General features: G+C 57.6%; 1 protein-coding gene across 1 annotated transcript; it reads right to left on the bottom strand.

The window, feature by feature from the left end:
* Positions 1-441: 441 nt before the first annotated feature.
* PDK2 (pyruvate dehydrogenase kinase, isozyme 2) lies at positions 442-17,435 on the bottom strand. The gene is made up of 11 exons (XM_005868169.1): positions 17,328-17,435; positions 15,333-15,474; positions 7,495-7,566; positions 6,921-7,105; positions 6,556-6,645; positions 6,276-6,353; positions 4,019-4,095; positions 3,831-3,929; positions 3,554-3,661; positions 2,110-2,223; positions 442-1,512 (listed from the first exon to the last, which is right to left on the bottom strand). Exons 1-11 carry the CDS (start codon positions 17,347-17,349, stop codon positions 1,372-1,374), a joined length of 1,128 nt encoding a protein of 375 aa, XP_005868231.1. The 5' UTR covers positions 17,350-17,435; the 3' UTR covers positions 442-1,371.
* Positions 17,436-17,441: the final 6 nt, after the last annotated feature.

The following is a 17,441-nucleotide window of genomic DNA, read 5'->3' as shown; positions in this document are numbered from 1 at the left end:
GTGGCTTGAGGGCCACCCCGTCCCTGGGACCCAGCCCTTTGCTGCTCTTTGCTCTGTGCTAGAGGAGGGGCTTCAGAGGGAAACAGATACGAGGGCCCTGGCACCACCTGGGCCCGGTGGAGGCTGGTGGGGAGGTTGGCGGGCACCCGGGTCCTGGAAACTATCGGGAGCTCTATGGGTGCCCACCTGCATGTGAAGGGGGGAGGCAGTACTCAATTTATTTCAATAAACACTTATGATGTGCCAGTGATCTCTGTCTTCCTGGCTGGGGGCTGGCCTGGGCTCTGTCCTTGTGGTAACAGAGTCATGCCCTGAGCTGTCCGGCCATCCCGAGCGTGTCATATGCTGGTCACAGGGGCTGCAGTCTGCACGCACTTGTCTTTTGTTTGTCCTGTGGATCTCCCCCCCCCACTCCCCCCCCAGGAAAGCAGCCAGGCCGAATTCTCATTGCATCTCTTTACTGTGGATGTCCCTGCCACCATCACAGCCACTGGGAAGAGCACACAACTTTAACCCCCCGTGTGCTAAGGGGGAGGGTGGGGACACTCAGGGCTATAAAACTAGCTATGTACACAGAGTATTAGGGAGAACGCCACCCCAGGCATGCACATGTCTGGGCACAGTGGGAGCTGGGGTGGAGCTCAGGTGGATGGTGTGGATGTGAGGTGGGCAGGTGGGTGTGTGCATGTTAGGACGTGCAGGGAAGGGCTTGGGTGGCGGCAGGAATACTGCTGCGGCCCCCTGCTTCAAGCAGCCGGCTGGGCGTGTACCTCAGGGTCCTCCCAGGTTCCTCCACTTTAGGGGTGAGGTCCTGGTAAGAACCCCTTCCCTCCTAACCTGGACCTGAAGCTCAGAGTGGAGGGTGAAGCTGCCAGACCAGGTCCCGCCCAGGGGTCCAAGGGTGCAACCCCTTTCCCCACCCACCACCCAGATCTGGGGGACCCTTTCCTACTGCTGACACAGACCAGGGCTGGGGTGCCTGGGCAGACTAAGGGGAAAAGGCAAGCAGGGGCATCTGTTTGGAAGGCCAGGCTGTGGAGGACAGTGAGGGGGACCCTGGCAGAAAAATGGCAGCGCTGGTATCAGGACTGCCATGGGGACACCCCAGCAGGTGGAGACATCCCCCAATCCTCAGGGATCTCCCACAGAGATTGGACACTGGGGAGACCACCTAAGAATCTCCAGACAGACAGACAGATTGGCACTTAGGGGTCACCACAGCCTGGTCACCGCCGTGACTTCCATAGAGACAGGAGCTGGTCATTGGGGAGTCTCCCCACCTGGGGGCAGGGGACGGGGAGGGCAGCCGTGGTGGCCGGTCCCAGAGGCAGCAAGCAGTCCGTCCTCTCAGGTGCAGAGGTGCCCTGGCCCCTAAGTGACACGGTACGTGGACGTGTTCTTGGGCTCCGTGCTGGGGACGCACCAGTCGCCGGCCTCCTGGATGGTCTGGTAGTGGCGCCAGGCTGACTTGTTGTAGACGGGCAGGCGCTCCACCGAGTCCGTGGACAGGGCCTGGGGAGCGTCAGGCTCAGCCTCTCCCACTGCCCCGCGCCTTGCCCGCTGCTCAGCAGTCCACCCAAGCCCCAGGGTGGGCTGTGCTGGCCACTGACTATATCAGCCCCGCCAAGTGCCAGACACGCTGAGACAACCAAGCCTGGCCCAGGGAGACCCTCAAGGATCTGTCCCTCTGTGTCTTGCTCCTGCCCATTTGAGGAGGCTGCTCAGAGGGTCTGGGAGGGAGGCTGGGCCGAGTGTTCTTGAAGAAGGTCACCAGCTCTGGGCCTCCACGTCCTCCTGAGCTGAATGACAAATTCTCTATGGCCCCCCGCCTTCTGTCTGGGTGTAACAAGTCAAGCGTCCCCAGAGCAGGGATCTTAGTCCGGACCATGGACTCCCTGAAACTGCCTGCCAGGGTGGGAGCGTTTGGGGCCTGGGGGCCTGTAGCTTTGCTCTGATTCTGTCTGGAACTGGGCAAGGGCTGGAGGGATGGAAAAGGAATCTAAGCCGGCGGATCCTGCCGGACCCGCCCACCAGCAGGGCTCGGCAACTGGGCAAGGGCTGGAGGGATGGAAAAGGAATCTAACACGCTCGGCAGGCAGGGACCCTCACCTTGAGATAGATGACGGCGTCCGTCCCAAAGCCCTCCATGGAGAAGAGCTGCAGGTCCCCCTGGAAGTACTTGGCATAGAGGCGGGAAATGGGGAGCCCGTACCCGAAGCCAGCCTGCAAGCGGACAGGACGGGAGTGTGATGAGGGGGCTGGCGCTGCAGCGACAGGTATACTGAGGGGTGCTGAGCTGGGGTCATGCAAGGGGCCCCCAGAACTCAGATGGGAGGGGACACAAGAAACAGGAGGCTCGGGGGCAAGACAGGAGCTATGGGGTGACGAAGGTCAGTCTCGGGGGGAGGAAAGCTGAGGCGGCACTGTGGGTGTGGGGGGCGTCAGCAGGGCAAGGGGAGGAGCTAAGTCCTGGCAGCCAGGGGATCTGGACAGGTCCTGGGGCTCCTCTGAGTCCCAGTTTCCCAAACCCAGCTCTGCCTACTCCCCTGGGAATGGACAGGGAGGTGCTGAGTTGAACAAATGGTTAGTAACTTTGGGGGGAGATACACGGGGGAGGGAGAACTGAGGAAGGGTGACAGACCCACAGATAGGTAGGGAGGGGCAGGCTGGGTAGAGACAGGTGGAGCAGGGGGGCCAGCCTCGGGAGAGGTGACGGACATCACACACAGCCACTGAGAATGGGGAGACCCTGAGAGCGAAGGAAGCGAGAGAGGGAGGGTGACAATTTGAGGAGAGAGGAAGAGACAGGCAGGATCCTTTAGGGGCAGGAGGGGAGCTGGAATGAAGCCTTCTCACCAATGGGGTGCCCCCCGTGCCAGGCTGGGGGGTGGGTGCTGTGGAGTACATGTAGCTGAAGAGTTGTTCAATCTTCCTCAAGGGGACACCCCCACCTCGGTCACTCATCTAGGGGAGATGAGACATGGGGGCTCTCCAGCCTGTGTTCCACACCCCCGCACCCCCTGACCCCCTCGATCTTCTCCTGGGTTTCCTCACCCCCAGGGTCTTCCCAAGCCCACCTCCTGGCAGGAGGGAAGTGCCTCCCCACTTCCCCCCAAAGTCAAGGGTTACATACTTTGATGGACAGGTCTTCCTCTCCCAAGGCCACCATGACCTTGACAGGAGGGAGAACGAGGCTGGATTCATGGCTTTCCACGGTCGCTCGCATGGCATTCTGTGGAGCCCCTGGGAATGGACAGGGAGGTGCTGAGTTGAACAAATGGTTAGTAACTTTGGGGGGAGATACACGGGGGAGGGAGAACTGAGGAAGGGTGACAGACCCACAGATAGGTAGGGAGGGGCAGGCTGGGTAGAGACAGGTGGAGCAGGGGGGCCAGCCTCGGGAGAGGTGACGGACATCACACACAGCCACTGAGAATGGGGAGACCCTGAGAGCGAAGGAAGCGAGAGAGGGAGGGTGACAATTTGAGGAGAGAGGAAGAGACAGGCAGGATCCTTTAGGGGCAGGAGGGGAGCTGAAACGAAGCCTTCTCACCAATGGGGTGCCCCCCGTGCCAGGCTGGGGGGTGGGTGCTGTGGAGTACATGTAGCTGAAGAGTTGTTCAATCTTCCTCAAGGGGACACCCCCACCTCGGTCACTCATCTAGGGGAGACGAGACATGGGGGCTCTCCAGCCTGTGTTCCACACCCCCGCACCCCCTGACCCCCTCGATCTTCTCCTGGGTTTCCTCACCCCCAGGGTCTTCCCAAGCCCACCTCCTGGCAGGAGGGAAGTGCCTCCCCACATCCCCCCAAAGTCAAGGGTTACATACTTTGATGGACAGGTCTTCCTCTCCCAAGGCCACCATGACCTTGACAGGAGGGAGAACGAGGCTGGATTCATGGCTTTCCACGGTCGCTCGCATGGCATTCTGTGGAGGGGAAGAGGGAAGGATGAGTGAGAGAAGCCGAGCCCTAGCCGCCTCCAACCCCACAAAGTGCCATCCCCCAGCCTCCTCACCTTGAAGAGTTCAAAAAGCATGTGGTAGAGATGGGAGGGGACATAAACCATGTGAATTGGCTGTTTGGCGTCGGATGCTGCGGGGAAGTCAAGACCAATGATTAGGAAATTCATTCACCCAGCATCTAGCACCCATCACTCAACCACCATCCATTAATAAAATTAACCATCCATCGGCTCCTCAGTTCACCGAGCATTCACTCATCCATCTACCCATTCACTCAGTGTCCATTCAACCATCTATCCATATAGTACCATCCATTACACAATGTCCATCGTCCATCTATCCATCCATCCTGTCCATTCAATATCCACTAATTCCTCTATCTACTCACCCACTGTCCATTCAGCCATCCAATGGTCCTTCAGTCTATGCGTCTGTTCAAACATCTATCCTTTCCATCTATCTATCCATTCATAGAGTATATCTCCACCCTTCCATTCACCCGTTTATCTATCCATCTATTCATCATTTAAGCATCAAGTAGTATCCACCTCTCCTGTACCCAGCCTCCTAGCATTCACCTGGACACCTGGGGGGAGAGGGCAGGGTACTGCCCAGGTGATGCTGACATCAGTCCCGTTTCCCAAGAATCACTGTAGCCTGGAGTTTCTTGGTGTTAGGGACTAAGCATTTTCCCCTGGTGTCTGGCACAGAGATTTGTAGGTAGCAGGAGCTCAATAAATGTGCAATGGATCAAGGAATGAAGGGCTCTCAGGCCCTGTGCTGGGCAGTGAGGACATAAAGAGAAATAAAATTCAGCCCTACCCTCTTAGAAATGCAAGTCTAGACTGAGAAACACACGACTGACTTTCACATCAGGTGTTGTACCCAGAGCTGTAAGCCAAGCCCTGGGCTGGATACCAAAGTGAAGTGGCCTGCCTCTGCCCTTAGGTCTTGGTCCCCAGGTAATTCAAACAGTGCAATACAGAGGTCCACCGGGGACAGGCTGGTGCCCGGCTGGCTTCTCTGGGAGGCCTGGGAAGGCTTTCAGAGGAGCTGGACTTGAACTGGGCCTTAGCGAACATTAGGATATAGGCAGATGACTGTCGGGTACAGGGCACGAAACACCTCAGATTTCTGGCACACGGGCAGGGCGTGGCTGAGGGGCAGCTGGGGGAGGGGTAGAGGTAGCTCCCAGGTCCCTGATCCTCCTCTCCCCTGTCCTCCCCGGCTCTCAACAAGCCCTGACACCACTATCTCCAAGATATTTATCAAACCCACCCCCTACTTCTCACCTCTGAGGCCTTCCCCTGCCCTTGCCTGGGTTCCTGCAGCGACCTCTTAGCTGCTCTTCCCGTGTCCTCTCTGCCTCCTCCCACCTCTAAGTATCTTTAGAATGTAAGTTGTCAGATCCTGTCATCACCGGTGCTACAAACCCTCCAATGGCTCCTGCTGCACTCAAAATCCCAGCTGCTGTCGGTGGCCCACAGGCCCCGCACGCCCCAGCCTCTCTCCAGCCCATCACCCCTGCGATCTCCGAGCCCCACCACACTGCTCCTTCTGGCCCTTGACTGCCCTGTCCCAAGTAGGACCCTGTCACTGTGCTCTGGAGCCATCCTTCCCTTCCTCATTCACTAATAGATACCCCTCCCCCAGGGCTTTCACTGGCACATGGCTACCCAGCTAGAGACGAATTCTCTGTGTCCCTTGCGGCTGGGTAGCCAGGCGACTTAGGGAAGCGATGAGTTTGGGCCCTGCCTTCCCCGTCCCCTTCTCCAGGCTGGAGAGGGAAACCTCTTCCGTAATTAAGCCCGTTATTTGGATTCTGGGAAGGCAGCCAGACTAACTAACAGCCCATCTAATCCACCATTCTGCCCATCACCGTCACGTGACCCCATTGTGTTTCCTGCCCGTCCCTTCGCATGATATGAAAGTGTCTTGTATACTGTTTGTTCATTGGACAAAGGCTTCATTCCTCAACCTCCCGGCACCAAGATTGGCAGCTCCATAAGCACAGGGACCTTGCCTGTTATGTTTACTGCTGGATAAACGCAGGTTTACACTGTTCGCATGGAAAAAGACATGCAGCTATGATTATGACAATAGCTTTATCGACTCAAATTAACGTCACAAGGCAACTGTAAACCTCTGTATTTACCAAATGAATAATAATACTAATAAAAAAATAGCTCTGCTTCTCCCCTATCCAGATTATAGTTCATTTCCTAACTCCCACGTCCCCAGCCCTTGGAGAGACACACACACACACATACACACGCACACGCACGCACACACACAGCCTTGCTCACTCACCGTTGATCTCCTGGATCTCCAGATCAGGTGATGCCATGTAGTACTTGTCACACAGGAGCTTGGCCATGTCATAGGCATCTGAGAGGAGAGAGAGGGCATCCAGGGAATGGGGGGGCTCATCCAGCAAGCAGTCCTCTTGGCATCAACACTGGGCATCCCCAACATTAAACCCACGGGGATGTGGCCCCCACCCACTGGGGAATGGGTCACCCTCCAGCCAGGGAAGCTTGGCGGGGTCACTGGGCTCCTCTGCGGACCAGGCGCAGTGGGGAAGGCTCACCTTTCACCACCTCAGAGATGCAACAGTTGGGGTCGATGCTGCCGATGTGTTTGGGGTGGGCTGGGTTGGTGCTGCCGTCAAAGATCAGGGCTGCGGGGGAAGGAGGGAGCTGCTGTTGGGGCTGCGGAGCCGTCCGGCTCTCCCTCCTCCCCAGGGCTCTCCACTCTCTACCTCCATTCCTAACGCCTCTGACCCTAAAGCTGCCCCCTTCCCACCCTCCTGCCCTCTCTCTTCTGACCCTGACCCCTCCAGTGAGAGTTTTACAAATAACACACTGAACACTTTTTAAAGGGGTGGCCTGATTCCGTAAACAGTTAAAACGATGGATCTCACGCTGCCATGGCCGCCCCCCGGCCCCTGCTCACTGTGCTGGTTGATGAGCATGCGGATGGAGATGCGGCTGAGGTAGAAGCGGTCCAGGAAGTACTGGATGTTCTGGTTGGACACGGGGTCGTCGCCGTAGGCGTCCTTGTACTCGAGCACGCCCTGTGCCATGGTGGGCACCACGTCGTTGTGGCGGTTCCGGATGGTGACCAGGGCCTCGGTGAATCTGCGGGGGAGGGCAGATGTTGGCCCCCACCCAGGCCCAGCCTAGAGACACCCTCAGACTCTCCTCTGCATCTGGCCTCCTCGCCACGGTCACCCACTCAACCCTTCTCAACCCGGTGATCACACAGCACCCACCCCATTCCTCCCGAAGCCCTCACTGACCTTTCCACTGCCTGCCTGACAGCCTGGGAGCTCCCCAGGGGCAGGGCCTGGATCCCCCATCAGACTCAGGGCACCCCGAGGACAGGAGCTGTCTCCCCCGTCAGACGGGATATCCTGAGGGCAGGGGTCATTTCTTCCATCCTGCCCACACTTCTGTCCCTGGGACCATGACCATGGATGCCACTCGCCTACACCTGCCCTCCTGCCCCCAATAGGGTCCTCACTCACTGGCTCAGGGTGCGTTGGTCCTCTGGGTCCTTGTCCAGGAACACCATGATGTCCAGGAGGCTCTGGACATACCTGTGGGCAGGGAACAGGGGGAGACATCGCTTCAGCTCTGGGCAGACCCCCTTCCCACCCGACTCAGCTACCCTCGCCCGGGTTTTGTCCCTCGTGTGGGCACCGCATGGAGCTGCGCTGGCTGACAAGCTGCATCACAAACCCTCTTCCTCCATGTGCATGAGTCTCCCTGACAACAGTGAGTTATGCAAGAAAACCTCCAATGTGTTGGTCCCCCTCCGAGCACCTTTGCTTTGGGATCCTAGAACAGCAGTCTCAGAAGGGCCTTGCAGACCATCCATCCAAAGGGTCTCAAGGATTAGGAGACTGAGGCCCAGACGGGGCACGGGACACAAGGGCGGGCAGTGAGAGGAGGCTGGGGCAAGTCACTCTACCTCCCTGAGCCCCGTCATGGAAACTGTCTGCCCACAGGTGTTGCAGGCCATGGGCTCCCACAGAGAGGGGCTGAGTGAGGACGACAGACCGTACCCCCGACTTGGGGCTTGGGCTGGGCACCAGGAGCCGTGCCATCTGCCAGGGAACTGGATTAAATGGGAGCTGGGAAGAACTGGGGGTGGGGTGGGCAGGCCCAGCTCTGACAAGCCTGAGCACTCACTCCCCTCCGAAGGGCCCAGCAGGAGTGGTGCCTCCATCTGTAGGCCTGGTCAGGAGGCCAGCTTCCCGAGGCTCTAGAAAGAGCTGGTAACCAAGGGGAGTGCTGGGAAGCCCTAACTCAGGGACAGCAGGAGGCTAGCTACTGCAAGGGAGGCAGGCCGACCTGTGGCAGCAGGTGGTACCGATCTGGAGCCACTGTTCGCTGCTCCCCTGAGCCAGGACACCCACAGTTTCCCGCTAACATGCCTCTTGCAGCTTGTTCTACTGGGGGAGGCGGAGAGCTGGGCCTCTCTCTGGCAGAAACACTTCCAGCCAATAGGAAGGAGGGCTACCCATGGCCCTGAGCAGGCAGGGCCCCTGGGGCCTACCAGCCTCTCAGAAAAGGCTCCTCCCTCTCTTGATTCAGACAGGAGAGAAGCCCTAGCAGGTTTGGTTCAGTGGACAGAGCATCAGCCTGTGGACCGAAAGGTCCTGGGTTCGATTCTAGCAAGGGCACATGCCCCAGTTGCTGGCTCAATCCCCACTAGGGGGCGTTCAGGAGGCAGCCGATCAATGATTCTCTCTCATCATTGACGTTTCTATCTCTCTCTCCCTCTCCCTTCCTCTCTGAAATCAATACAAAATATGTTTAAAAAAAAAAGACAGGCGAGAATTTGAGAGAGCTAGTTTTGGAGCTGGCTCTGCAGGGTCCCATTCCTGGCTTTTGCTCCTTGGGCTGTGTGGCCCTGGGTAAGTCACGGAGCCGCTCTGGGCTTGGGTCTCCTCATCAGAAGGGGCGGGGGTGGGGGTTTATACTAAATGCTATCACTGCTTCTTGTCGGGAGTAAATGTGATCATTAGCTCAGTGCCCAGTACACAGTGAGCGCTCTCTACAGGTCTGCTCTCGCTGACCGGGGGGTCAAACCCTGTCAGCAGCTGAGTGCATCCTGAGCCCCCAGGTGGCATGTGACACCCTCCTCCTGGGCACAGGCTCTGACCACACCATGCTTTCACCCATCATGCTCTGGGCAGCCAGCGCTGTCAGGCACCGGGCTGTCCCCGCCTGGCGCGCCCCGTGCTCCTCAGGCGGCAGCACAGAGAGCAGAAGACGGGGCATCCCAGAGAGAAGAGATCGGCCCATCCCTGCAGCCCCAGCAGGCGGAGAGGCACTCCTAAGGCCTCACCCTGTCTCCCTGGAGAATACTAACAGCCGACGCTGACATGGTGCCCGCTAGTGCACACCTGTGCTCAGAGTCTACTCGGGGCCCCTCACCTCCAAGTCACCTTGGTGAGCATACAGTACAGTAAGCCCTCACTTAACGCTGTCATGTGTTCTGTCACTTTAAGCAAAGCAGCGATAGCGAAACCAGTTTTACCAGAGGCTACGTGATATAAACAAGAGTTAAATTCCTACAGCATCTCATCGATGTTATAATGAAATGACAAAGAATGACGCAATGGTTTCCGAGGCCCTGCGGTATGTCCCCCTTTTTGCAGACAAGGAAACCAGCTCAGAGAGGGCAGGGGATAGGCCCCCGGCCACGCAGTAAGCAGCTGCGCTGGAATTCAAACCCGGGTCTGTCTGACGTCAAGCCTACACCACATGGCCAACTGCTCCCCATGCGCACTGGTCCTAACAGAGATGCCGATGTCAGTGGTCATGGCAGGCAGCATTTCCCGGGCACCGGCCTTGTGCCAGGGCTCTGCTCCATGCTTCCCTGCTTCCCACGGCAACCTCCACCATCACCCCATAAGGTAGTTGCTACTGCTAGCTACTGCCCATTTCATAGGCGAGGAAGTTAACCTGCAAAGTGAGGTTTCTCTCTCACAGGTCTGTGTGACTCCAATTCCTTGTTCCCTAATCATGCCCAGCATCAAGGTTTGTGTTCACATGATTCTTGCACAGAGAGGGGATTGGGGAGGGGGCCTGCAAGTGTGCAATGCTGGGGACAGGTAGAGAGAGGAAGGGGAGCAGACCAGCTGGAGAGTGGGGGCCCTGGAATCCCTTCCCAAGACCCAGAGGGCAGGCAGAGAGGGAGGGGTGGGAGCTAGGAGGCCCTGGCCGGCTTGGTGGTACTTGGCCAGGAGCAGGGAGGTCAGTGCCCAGGGGTAGGGTTAGTGCTCTAGTTGCAAGCACCGCCCCTCATGGCTGCCTACTGAACCAGAGAGGGGAGAAAGGGGCCTGGCCACATGGGCAACGAAGTACAGCAAAGGGCACCAGAATAGACTGGCAACGGGCAGTGCCCGGATGGGGAGAGCTGCCAGCCCCAGGCCTCAGTCTCCTGGACTGTGAAGCAGGGTTCAGACTCCTCGCCTGCCTCCCTCACGGGGCCACTCCTGCAGGGGAGCAGTTCTGGGTGTGCTCTTGGACGGGAGAGCAGGGGATGAGGAGGATTTTCCCAGGGGACCCCAGTCTTGGCCTGAAGCCCTGCAAGGGCCTGGCACACACAAGGGTCAGGGCTAGATCTTGGTCCTAAGGACAAGACATTGGGGCTGGAGCCATTCTGGCTCCTGGGCTGCACAGCCCTCTGAGGGCCCGAGAAAGAACTGGGATTGGACACGGGAGGCCTGAAACCAGCGGTGCAATGACAGGTGCGTCACTTCCGGTTGACACCCTGGCAGGCAGCACAGGCAGCGTGGGGGCCGCATATGCCTAGGGAGGGCCGGGCCTGCCAACCTCAGCAGTAAACAAGGCCTCCAAGACTCCCTTAGTGAGATCTGGAGCTGAGAAAGAACTGGGCTTGGACACGGGAGGCCTGAAACCAGCGGTGCAATGGCAGGTGCGTCACTTCCGGTTGACACCCTGGCAGGCAGCACAGGCAGCGTGGGGGCCGCATATGCCTAGGGAGGGCCGAGCCTGCCAACCTCAGCAGTAAACAAGGCCTCCGAGACTCCCTTAGTGAGATCTGGAGCTCCCCCCTCCTACACACACACACACACACACACACACACACACACACACCCAAACCCTGCCTTTTGAGGCTTTCTAGCCAGTTCAGCCTGGACAGGGGAGGGAGAAGGGGTGGAATGCCAGAGAGGAGGAGGAGGGAGTGTGGGCATGTATGTGTGCGCAGCAATGCTGGAATGAGTGTGCATTGGGGGAGAGGTGCACAGAGCCTTGTATGGAAGGAGGGAGCGCTGATGCGTGTGGAGTATGTGTAAGTCTGTGTGCCCGTGGGTGTGTGTGAGTGTGTGTGTCTTGTGCATTAGTGTCCATGCCTCTGGGGACAAGGGTGTGGACAGGCAATGGGCGTTGGGGAGGGGAGAGGGACAGATGTGTCCTGCACCTGGAAGTCACTCTATGGAAGGGTGGCGGGTGGGGACCCTGACCAGGCAGACTTGAGCCATTCAGGTCCCCATCTGTACAATGGGGCTCACAGCAGTGGCACTCAGAGATGATGCAGTCGCTAGTTTCCACTCCGATTACATAAGGAGTGGCTGAGGGAGCCAATGGGAGGGCTTGGCTAAAGCCCCAGCCCCGGCCTGGCAGAGCGGGCTGTGGCTGTGGGAGCCTGTGCTGATGGTGGCTATTCTCTTCAAGGGCCAGGACGTTTTCCTGCGGGGGGTGGGGGGTGGGGGTCCTCCGCAGGTGGGGTTTGGCATCCATACACCTTGCTGACCCGCAAGGGAGGTTCCTAAGAAGATGCTGACCTGCGATATGACCTCCCACCCCGCTCCCTCCCGGCAAAGACCCTCATTAGTGACTCACTGTCGTAGGATTCGACTCTGCTACTCTCCCGCACCCTCCATTTCCCCACCGACTCCGCACCCTCCCTCAGGCTGTCCTTCTCTCCTAGAGGAGTCAAGGCTGCCCTGTCTGTGCTCCAGCAACACTAGCCATCAAGCAAGATCCTGTGATGTGAATCCTCCTTTCCCACCGACTGGGATGTGGAATCTGACCCCAGGCCACCGCCCAGAACGCAGCCTTCCGCCTTTCCCTTCAAGAATGCAGCCTCCAGCGCACCCAGCCTGGGTGGGAATCCCAGCTCTGCCACGGGCTGAGCGATCTCGGGCAAGGTTCCTAATCTCGCTGAACCTCGGTTACTCGTTGATACAGTGGGGACAGTAACAAGGCCTGCTTCCCAGGGCTGCTGTGAAGGTTAAACAGCTAATACAGGGACACACTTCGAGCAGTTTCTGATGCACAGCAGGCCCCCAGGTCTGTTTCCTATGTCATCGTCATCATTATCGTCATTACGTTGTCTCAGAGAACTTCTGCCATAACCTTTGCCTGGAGGTGCTGCGGCCAGAAGCAAGGGGCATCACTTGTGTTTACAGACCCCGCACCCCTTTCACATCTAGCAGTGGCACTCGGCCCCGCCAGAAGCAAGGGGCATCACTTGTGTTTACAGACCCCCCCTTTCACATCTAGCAGTGGCACTCGGCCCTTAGAAACAGCCTGGATCCCCATTTTACAGATGAGGAAACCAAGGCTCAGAGAGGCCACGTGGTTTATAGCAAGGATTAAGGTCCCAGCAAGCAGCAAAGCCAAGCCTCAGAGTCAAGCTTGCTTGCTGATGCCACACCCAAGGCTTTCCAGCACCTTCCAGTCACTTCCAAACAGGGCCCCCTATAGCAAGTTTGTCCAGCTGAAATAACTTATCAGGTTCATTTAGAACCAGGACTTCTCCTCTTGCTCTTGGTTCCTGCCTAGCGCCTCTCCCAGCTGAGTAGAAACTCCATTAGCTCTTGCCCCATATTGACTATTAACCACCACCACCACCACCACCGCCACCACTACTACTACTAGTATTTGTACATGACTTTTCCGTTTTCTAAAGGGGAGGTTTCACTTCCAAACAGGGCCCCCTATAGCAAGTTTGTCCAGCTGAAATAACTTATCAGGTTCATTTAGAACCAGGACTTCTCCCCTTGCTCTTGGTTCCTGCCTAGCGCTTCTCCCAGCTGAGTAGAAACTCTATTAGCTATTGCCCCATATTGACTATTCACCGCCACCACCACTACTACTAGTATTTGTACAGGACTTTTCCGTTCTGTTCCTTATTCATCAGACTTTGAAGCTAGTGGCCTTCTTGCCATACGCCCTGGTAGATCATCCCCCTCCTCGCATGCAAACTCTGCCCACCTCTACCGCCCCCATCACCCAAGCTGGCAGGGTTCTCCTGGAGGAGGGCTGCACCCTCTCAAGGCAGCCACCTCATCCCTGTCCTGACTGGACAGTCCCTCCTTCCCTCAGACCTCACTCTCTCTTGCTGCAGCCGATGCCCATTCTGGCAACAACCTCCACAGGCTGACTCCCCAGGGTGCCAGGCACTCCAGCAATCCCTTCGCCGGCTCTCCTCTGAGCCGAGTCATCACTGGGGCCTGTTTTCTCTTGTCTAACTTCATTCCCTCCTGCTGTCGGTTAACATTACTGACAGAAGAAGGCAGGCCAAGTTCCCACATGTGTAGCTGATTTTCAGGAAGGGACTTTGTGGGGCCCTGGGGACGTCATGGGCAGTACAGCAGCTCCCTGTCCCACCCTCCCCGCAACCCCTGGCTCTCCCAGGAACACAGTGTCCAGGGAGGGCCTGAGAAGCCAAGTCCTGGAGTCAGGGATCAGCTGAGAGGCAGCCAAGTCAATCAGCCAGACAGAGCCAGAGACGGGGTAGAGAACAGATGGCACCTTCTGTCTCCCCCCTATGACCTCCATGCTGCCCCATGGTGGGAAGCTCTGAGGTTCTGAGGTCTGGGACCTGGGAGGGACAGGGCTCAGCAAGGGGTAACCTGGTTGGGCTACATGAAAATCATCTCTGTCCCCCCATCCCACCTTCACAGCTTTCACTAGTAGCTCTACATCCACAAAACAAGTTCTCGATGCCTTTGCTGGGCACTTTCCTGCCTCCACGCCTTTGCACCAGCAGCTCCTTTGGCCTGGAATGCCCTTCCCTTCTTTCTAGATCCAGTTCATCGAGGCCCAGTGACACATCGCCTCCTCTATGCCTTTCATATCCATTTCAACTGCCCTACAACTTTCTGGTTCAACTAACATTCACTCTGCACAGACCGGGTGCCTGGCTTTGTGCACAAAACACTTTCCTTCCGTATTGCATCTCATTTAATTAGAATAAGCCATGCATATGCAGATCCACATATAGAAAAAATGCCGGGAGGGCGCCGACAAAACCTTATGGAGCCGAGCCAGAGCACCAAGTGTTTGGTTATGGGGTGGAGGGCAGTGGTTGGCATTCTCTTCTACCTACTTTTTTTTTGTGTTTTCCAAATGCCAAAGTCAACACGTTACACTTCCTCAATGAGGGTAAAAAGCCCCAACCGGTGTTCTTTTTAAATAATATTTTTATTCTTAAATAAAACTAACCCTTCAGCAGCTCACTGTTCCTACCACTATCTATGCAGTGCTTAATTAGACTTCTTTTATTCTGCCTCCTGCCACCCCACCCCACCCCCGCCAAGATCATGGGCTCCCCTAGTTTGACCTTGGGCTCAGGGTTGGTGTGCTGCTCCTGAATCCAAAAGGAAACCAAGGCCTGATCACACCCAGGGCAGCCAGACCGAGCAAGATTTCCGCACCCAAGACCAACCATGATTAGCCACCTATAGGCCCAGTGATAGAGTAAACGTAGTTATTCTCCACGTGACTGGCACGGGCTAATATCATCCAGTTACTTAACCCTGGACAGAGCTCTTGAGTGAGCGTCACCGAGAATTTTCCTCTGGTGCTGCTGCTTTGTGCAATAAACTTTTGACCTTTGCCCTCAGAAGCTCTCTGGGTGTAGGTCCTGTGCCTATTTGAGTGTTTTCCAACATCCAAACCAGTGTGACTTGTAGCTCGGACGATATGACTTGAAGATTGGCTTCTTCCTGTTTCTGTCTCCTGCAGGGTTGCCTCCAGTGAATATCACCAGCAGGCGCTGGGTTTTCAGGGCCAGGGCAGGGGCGAAGGCTGACGTGAGCCTGACGAGGTTATGGCAGTGAAAAGGGGTTCCTAGGTGGATCTGGGCTTTCCAGAGAAAGGAGGGTGGTAAGACACGAGGCTGGGAGCCTGATCTCAGTCCCTGCTCTGGCCTAGCATTTTGCTTGACTTTGAGTAACTCCCCAGGCTCCTGTGCCTCCGTCTGTCCTCCCCTCTGTCCCTGCCTCCGTCAAGGCTGCTGGGAGCATGGAGACTCCATCTCTGAGCCCAGGGCATCTGGCCATGGAGGGAGGTGTGGGGGCCTGGCCAGGGTTCTCACCAGCTCTGTACCAGCTGCACCGAGGGTGTGCCCAGCACTCGGTCAGGAAGCAGGTTGATCTCTTTCATGATGTTGGCCAGGCGCACGGGCAGCTCCTGCCTGAGGAAGGTGAAGGAGGTTTTCTCACAGGCATTACTGGACCCTGGAAGGAGAGAGAAAGAGGTGAGCGCACGAAGCTGCACACCATCGGAGCCAGAGGACGTCTCAAGGGTCAGGTTGATTCAGTCCTTCATTTCCTGAGGATTCAGAGAAGTGATCCGGGCACAGAGCAGGCACCTCTCCCAATGCCCTGCAGTGTTCTGACCTCCCCACCACCCCGTCTAACCCGCTGGGGAGTGGCATCCTCTCCTCACTCCCAGCTGAACCCTGCTTTCCTCCAACAGCAGGGGGCAGATGATCCACTCCCAGGCCCACGGGGAGCTAGCTCCCCTGGCCTCAGTTACCTCACTGCTTCTCCTTCTTTCCCTCCTACCAGACACTCACTTCGGGGTAATTGATCCAGGTGGGCAGAGCAGCCTGGGAAATCCATCCCTTCCCAGGGCTGGGCCCTGGCTGAGGGGAGTTATTCCTGGACCACCGCAGCGACAGGCCCCCAGCATCGTCTCTGGCCCAACCCATCATCACCAACTGGTCTTGATGACCACTGTAGGCTGCCCCTGCGTTAATGCCCACCACCTGTGAGGCAGTTAGGGCCAAAGGATGGTAACTCAAACAACTTGGTCCTTGGCTTGGCTTCCAAATGGAAAGGTGGTGAAGGACTGAATGAGGCCACAGGCTACCGTCAGGAGACCCAGGTTCTAGTCCAGGTTTTGCTTCCAAATCTGTCGCTCAGGACATGTCACGATCCTCCTAAAGGCCTCAGTTTCCCCCACTGTACGACACGTGGACCAAACACTACTGTGAGCCCCTCCCAGCTGTGACATTGGTATAACTGGGGTCCATCCAGTCTGGACTAAACTTCTGCTGGGGGTTTTGAGTGGGCACAGGAGGCTTTCCTACATGGGGGCAGCTCAACCGGGTACAGGGCAGGTGGCCAAGTCCAGGAAACAGGTGCTCTGTGTCCTGGCTGCCCCCTCCCTGCCCGCTCCCAACAATGACGCAGCTGTAACCTGAGCCAGACACTGTCTCCTCAAGTCCTGAGAGTCCCGGGCACCCCCTCCTAATCCCCAGGTGGCATCATGTAAACAACGTATAGTCAGACGGGGCCCACACGGTGACTCTGTCACCAGCTGGCACAGCCTTGCTCCTGCTCCAGAGCCACCCCCAGAACCCTGATGGTGGGTGTTCCTAGCCTAGTAACCCAGGGGCAGCCGCGGGTGGGCACAAGCCGCCTGACTCCATCTCGTGGTGCCCTGGGCCCCGGCCCAGCTGGGACAGGCAGTCAGGCCTAAGGGGATTTGATCTTCAAGTGTCCTTGCCCACAGCGACAGCTGGGGGGCCGGCTCTGTCAGTGAGTGGAGGGATCCTGGTCTGGGGATCCTCTCCTGTGGGCATCTTCTGAAAGAGCCCCTTCCCCACTGACCCCTCCCAGGTCTCCTTCCAGATGCCCGAACCTCCCAGTGCTCCCCACCAGCAGCCCCCCCCATTTCCTCTCTGTCTCCCACTCTTAGCGTCAACAGGACCCTTTATATAAGCCTGGACGGGGACCCGCTACCTCCTTCCTGCCCTAATAGCACCCATCCACTGCCCCTTATTCTCCAAGACCCTCACAAAGCCCAGTAAGACACCCTGGGCCCCTCCCCTTATTCAATGCCCCTTACTGCCCACGAATAGTCTAGTCCAGGGACCCTTCAGCCCAGGTACCCACGACCCCTTCGGGCTGGGTGGTCCCTGCCTCCCCGTTAACCCTTTCCTGCCCGCTACCCTCTCAGCAACCCTTCCCCGTCACGCAGGGCCTCTCTCTTCCGCGTGCATCCCTCTTGGCCGGGACCCCTCCATCCGCTCCACCCAGCACCCGCGGGGCCCGGCGGCCGGCCGCCCCGGCCCACTCCGTACCGAAGTCCAGGAACTGCTTCATGGACAGCGGGGACGGGGAGAACTTGCTGAAGTGCTCGATGTACTTAGGCGCCCCGGCCAGGGACGCGTTCTTCAGCAGCGCGCGGAGCCAGC

Source organism: Myotis brandtii, unplaced genomic scaffold, assembly GCF_000412655.1.
Source record: "Myotis brandtii unplaced genomic scaffold, ASM41265v1 scaffold265, whole genome shotgun sequence".
In the NCBI taxonomy this organism is placed as follows: Eukaryota; Metazoa; Chordata; class Mammalia; order Chiroptera; family Vespertilionidae; genus Myotis; species Myotis brandtii.
Note: the sequence above shows the minus strand (reverse complement) of the source record. Positions and strands in the feature narration are given on the sequence as shown.

Coding starts and splice junctions, on each gene's coding strand:
- PDK2 (XM_005868169.1), bottom strand. CDS start 17,349: ATGAAGCAGTTCCTGGACTTCG. Junction 7,567..15,332: donor GTGCAGCTGGTACAGAGCTG/GTGAGAACCCTG, acceptor CCCTGCCCACAG/GTATGTCCAGAGCCTCCTGG. Junction 3,930..4,018: donor TGCTTTTTGAACTCTTCAAG/GTGAGGAGGCTG, acceptor TCCCCTCCACAG/AATGCCATGCGAGCGACCGT.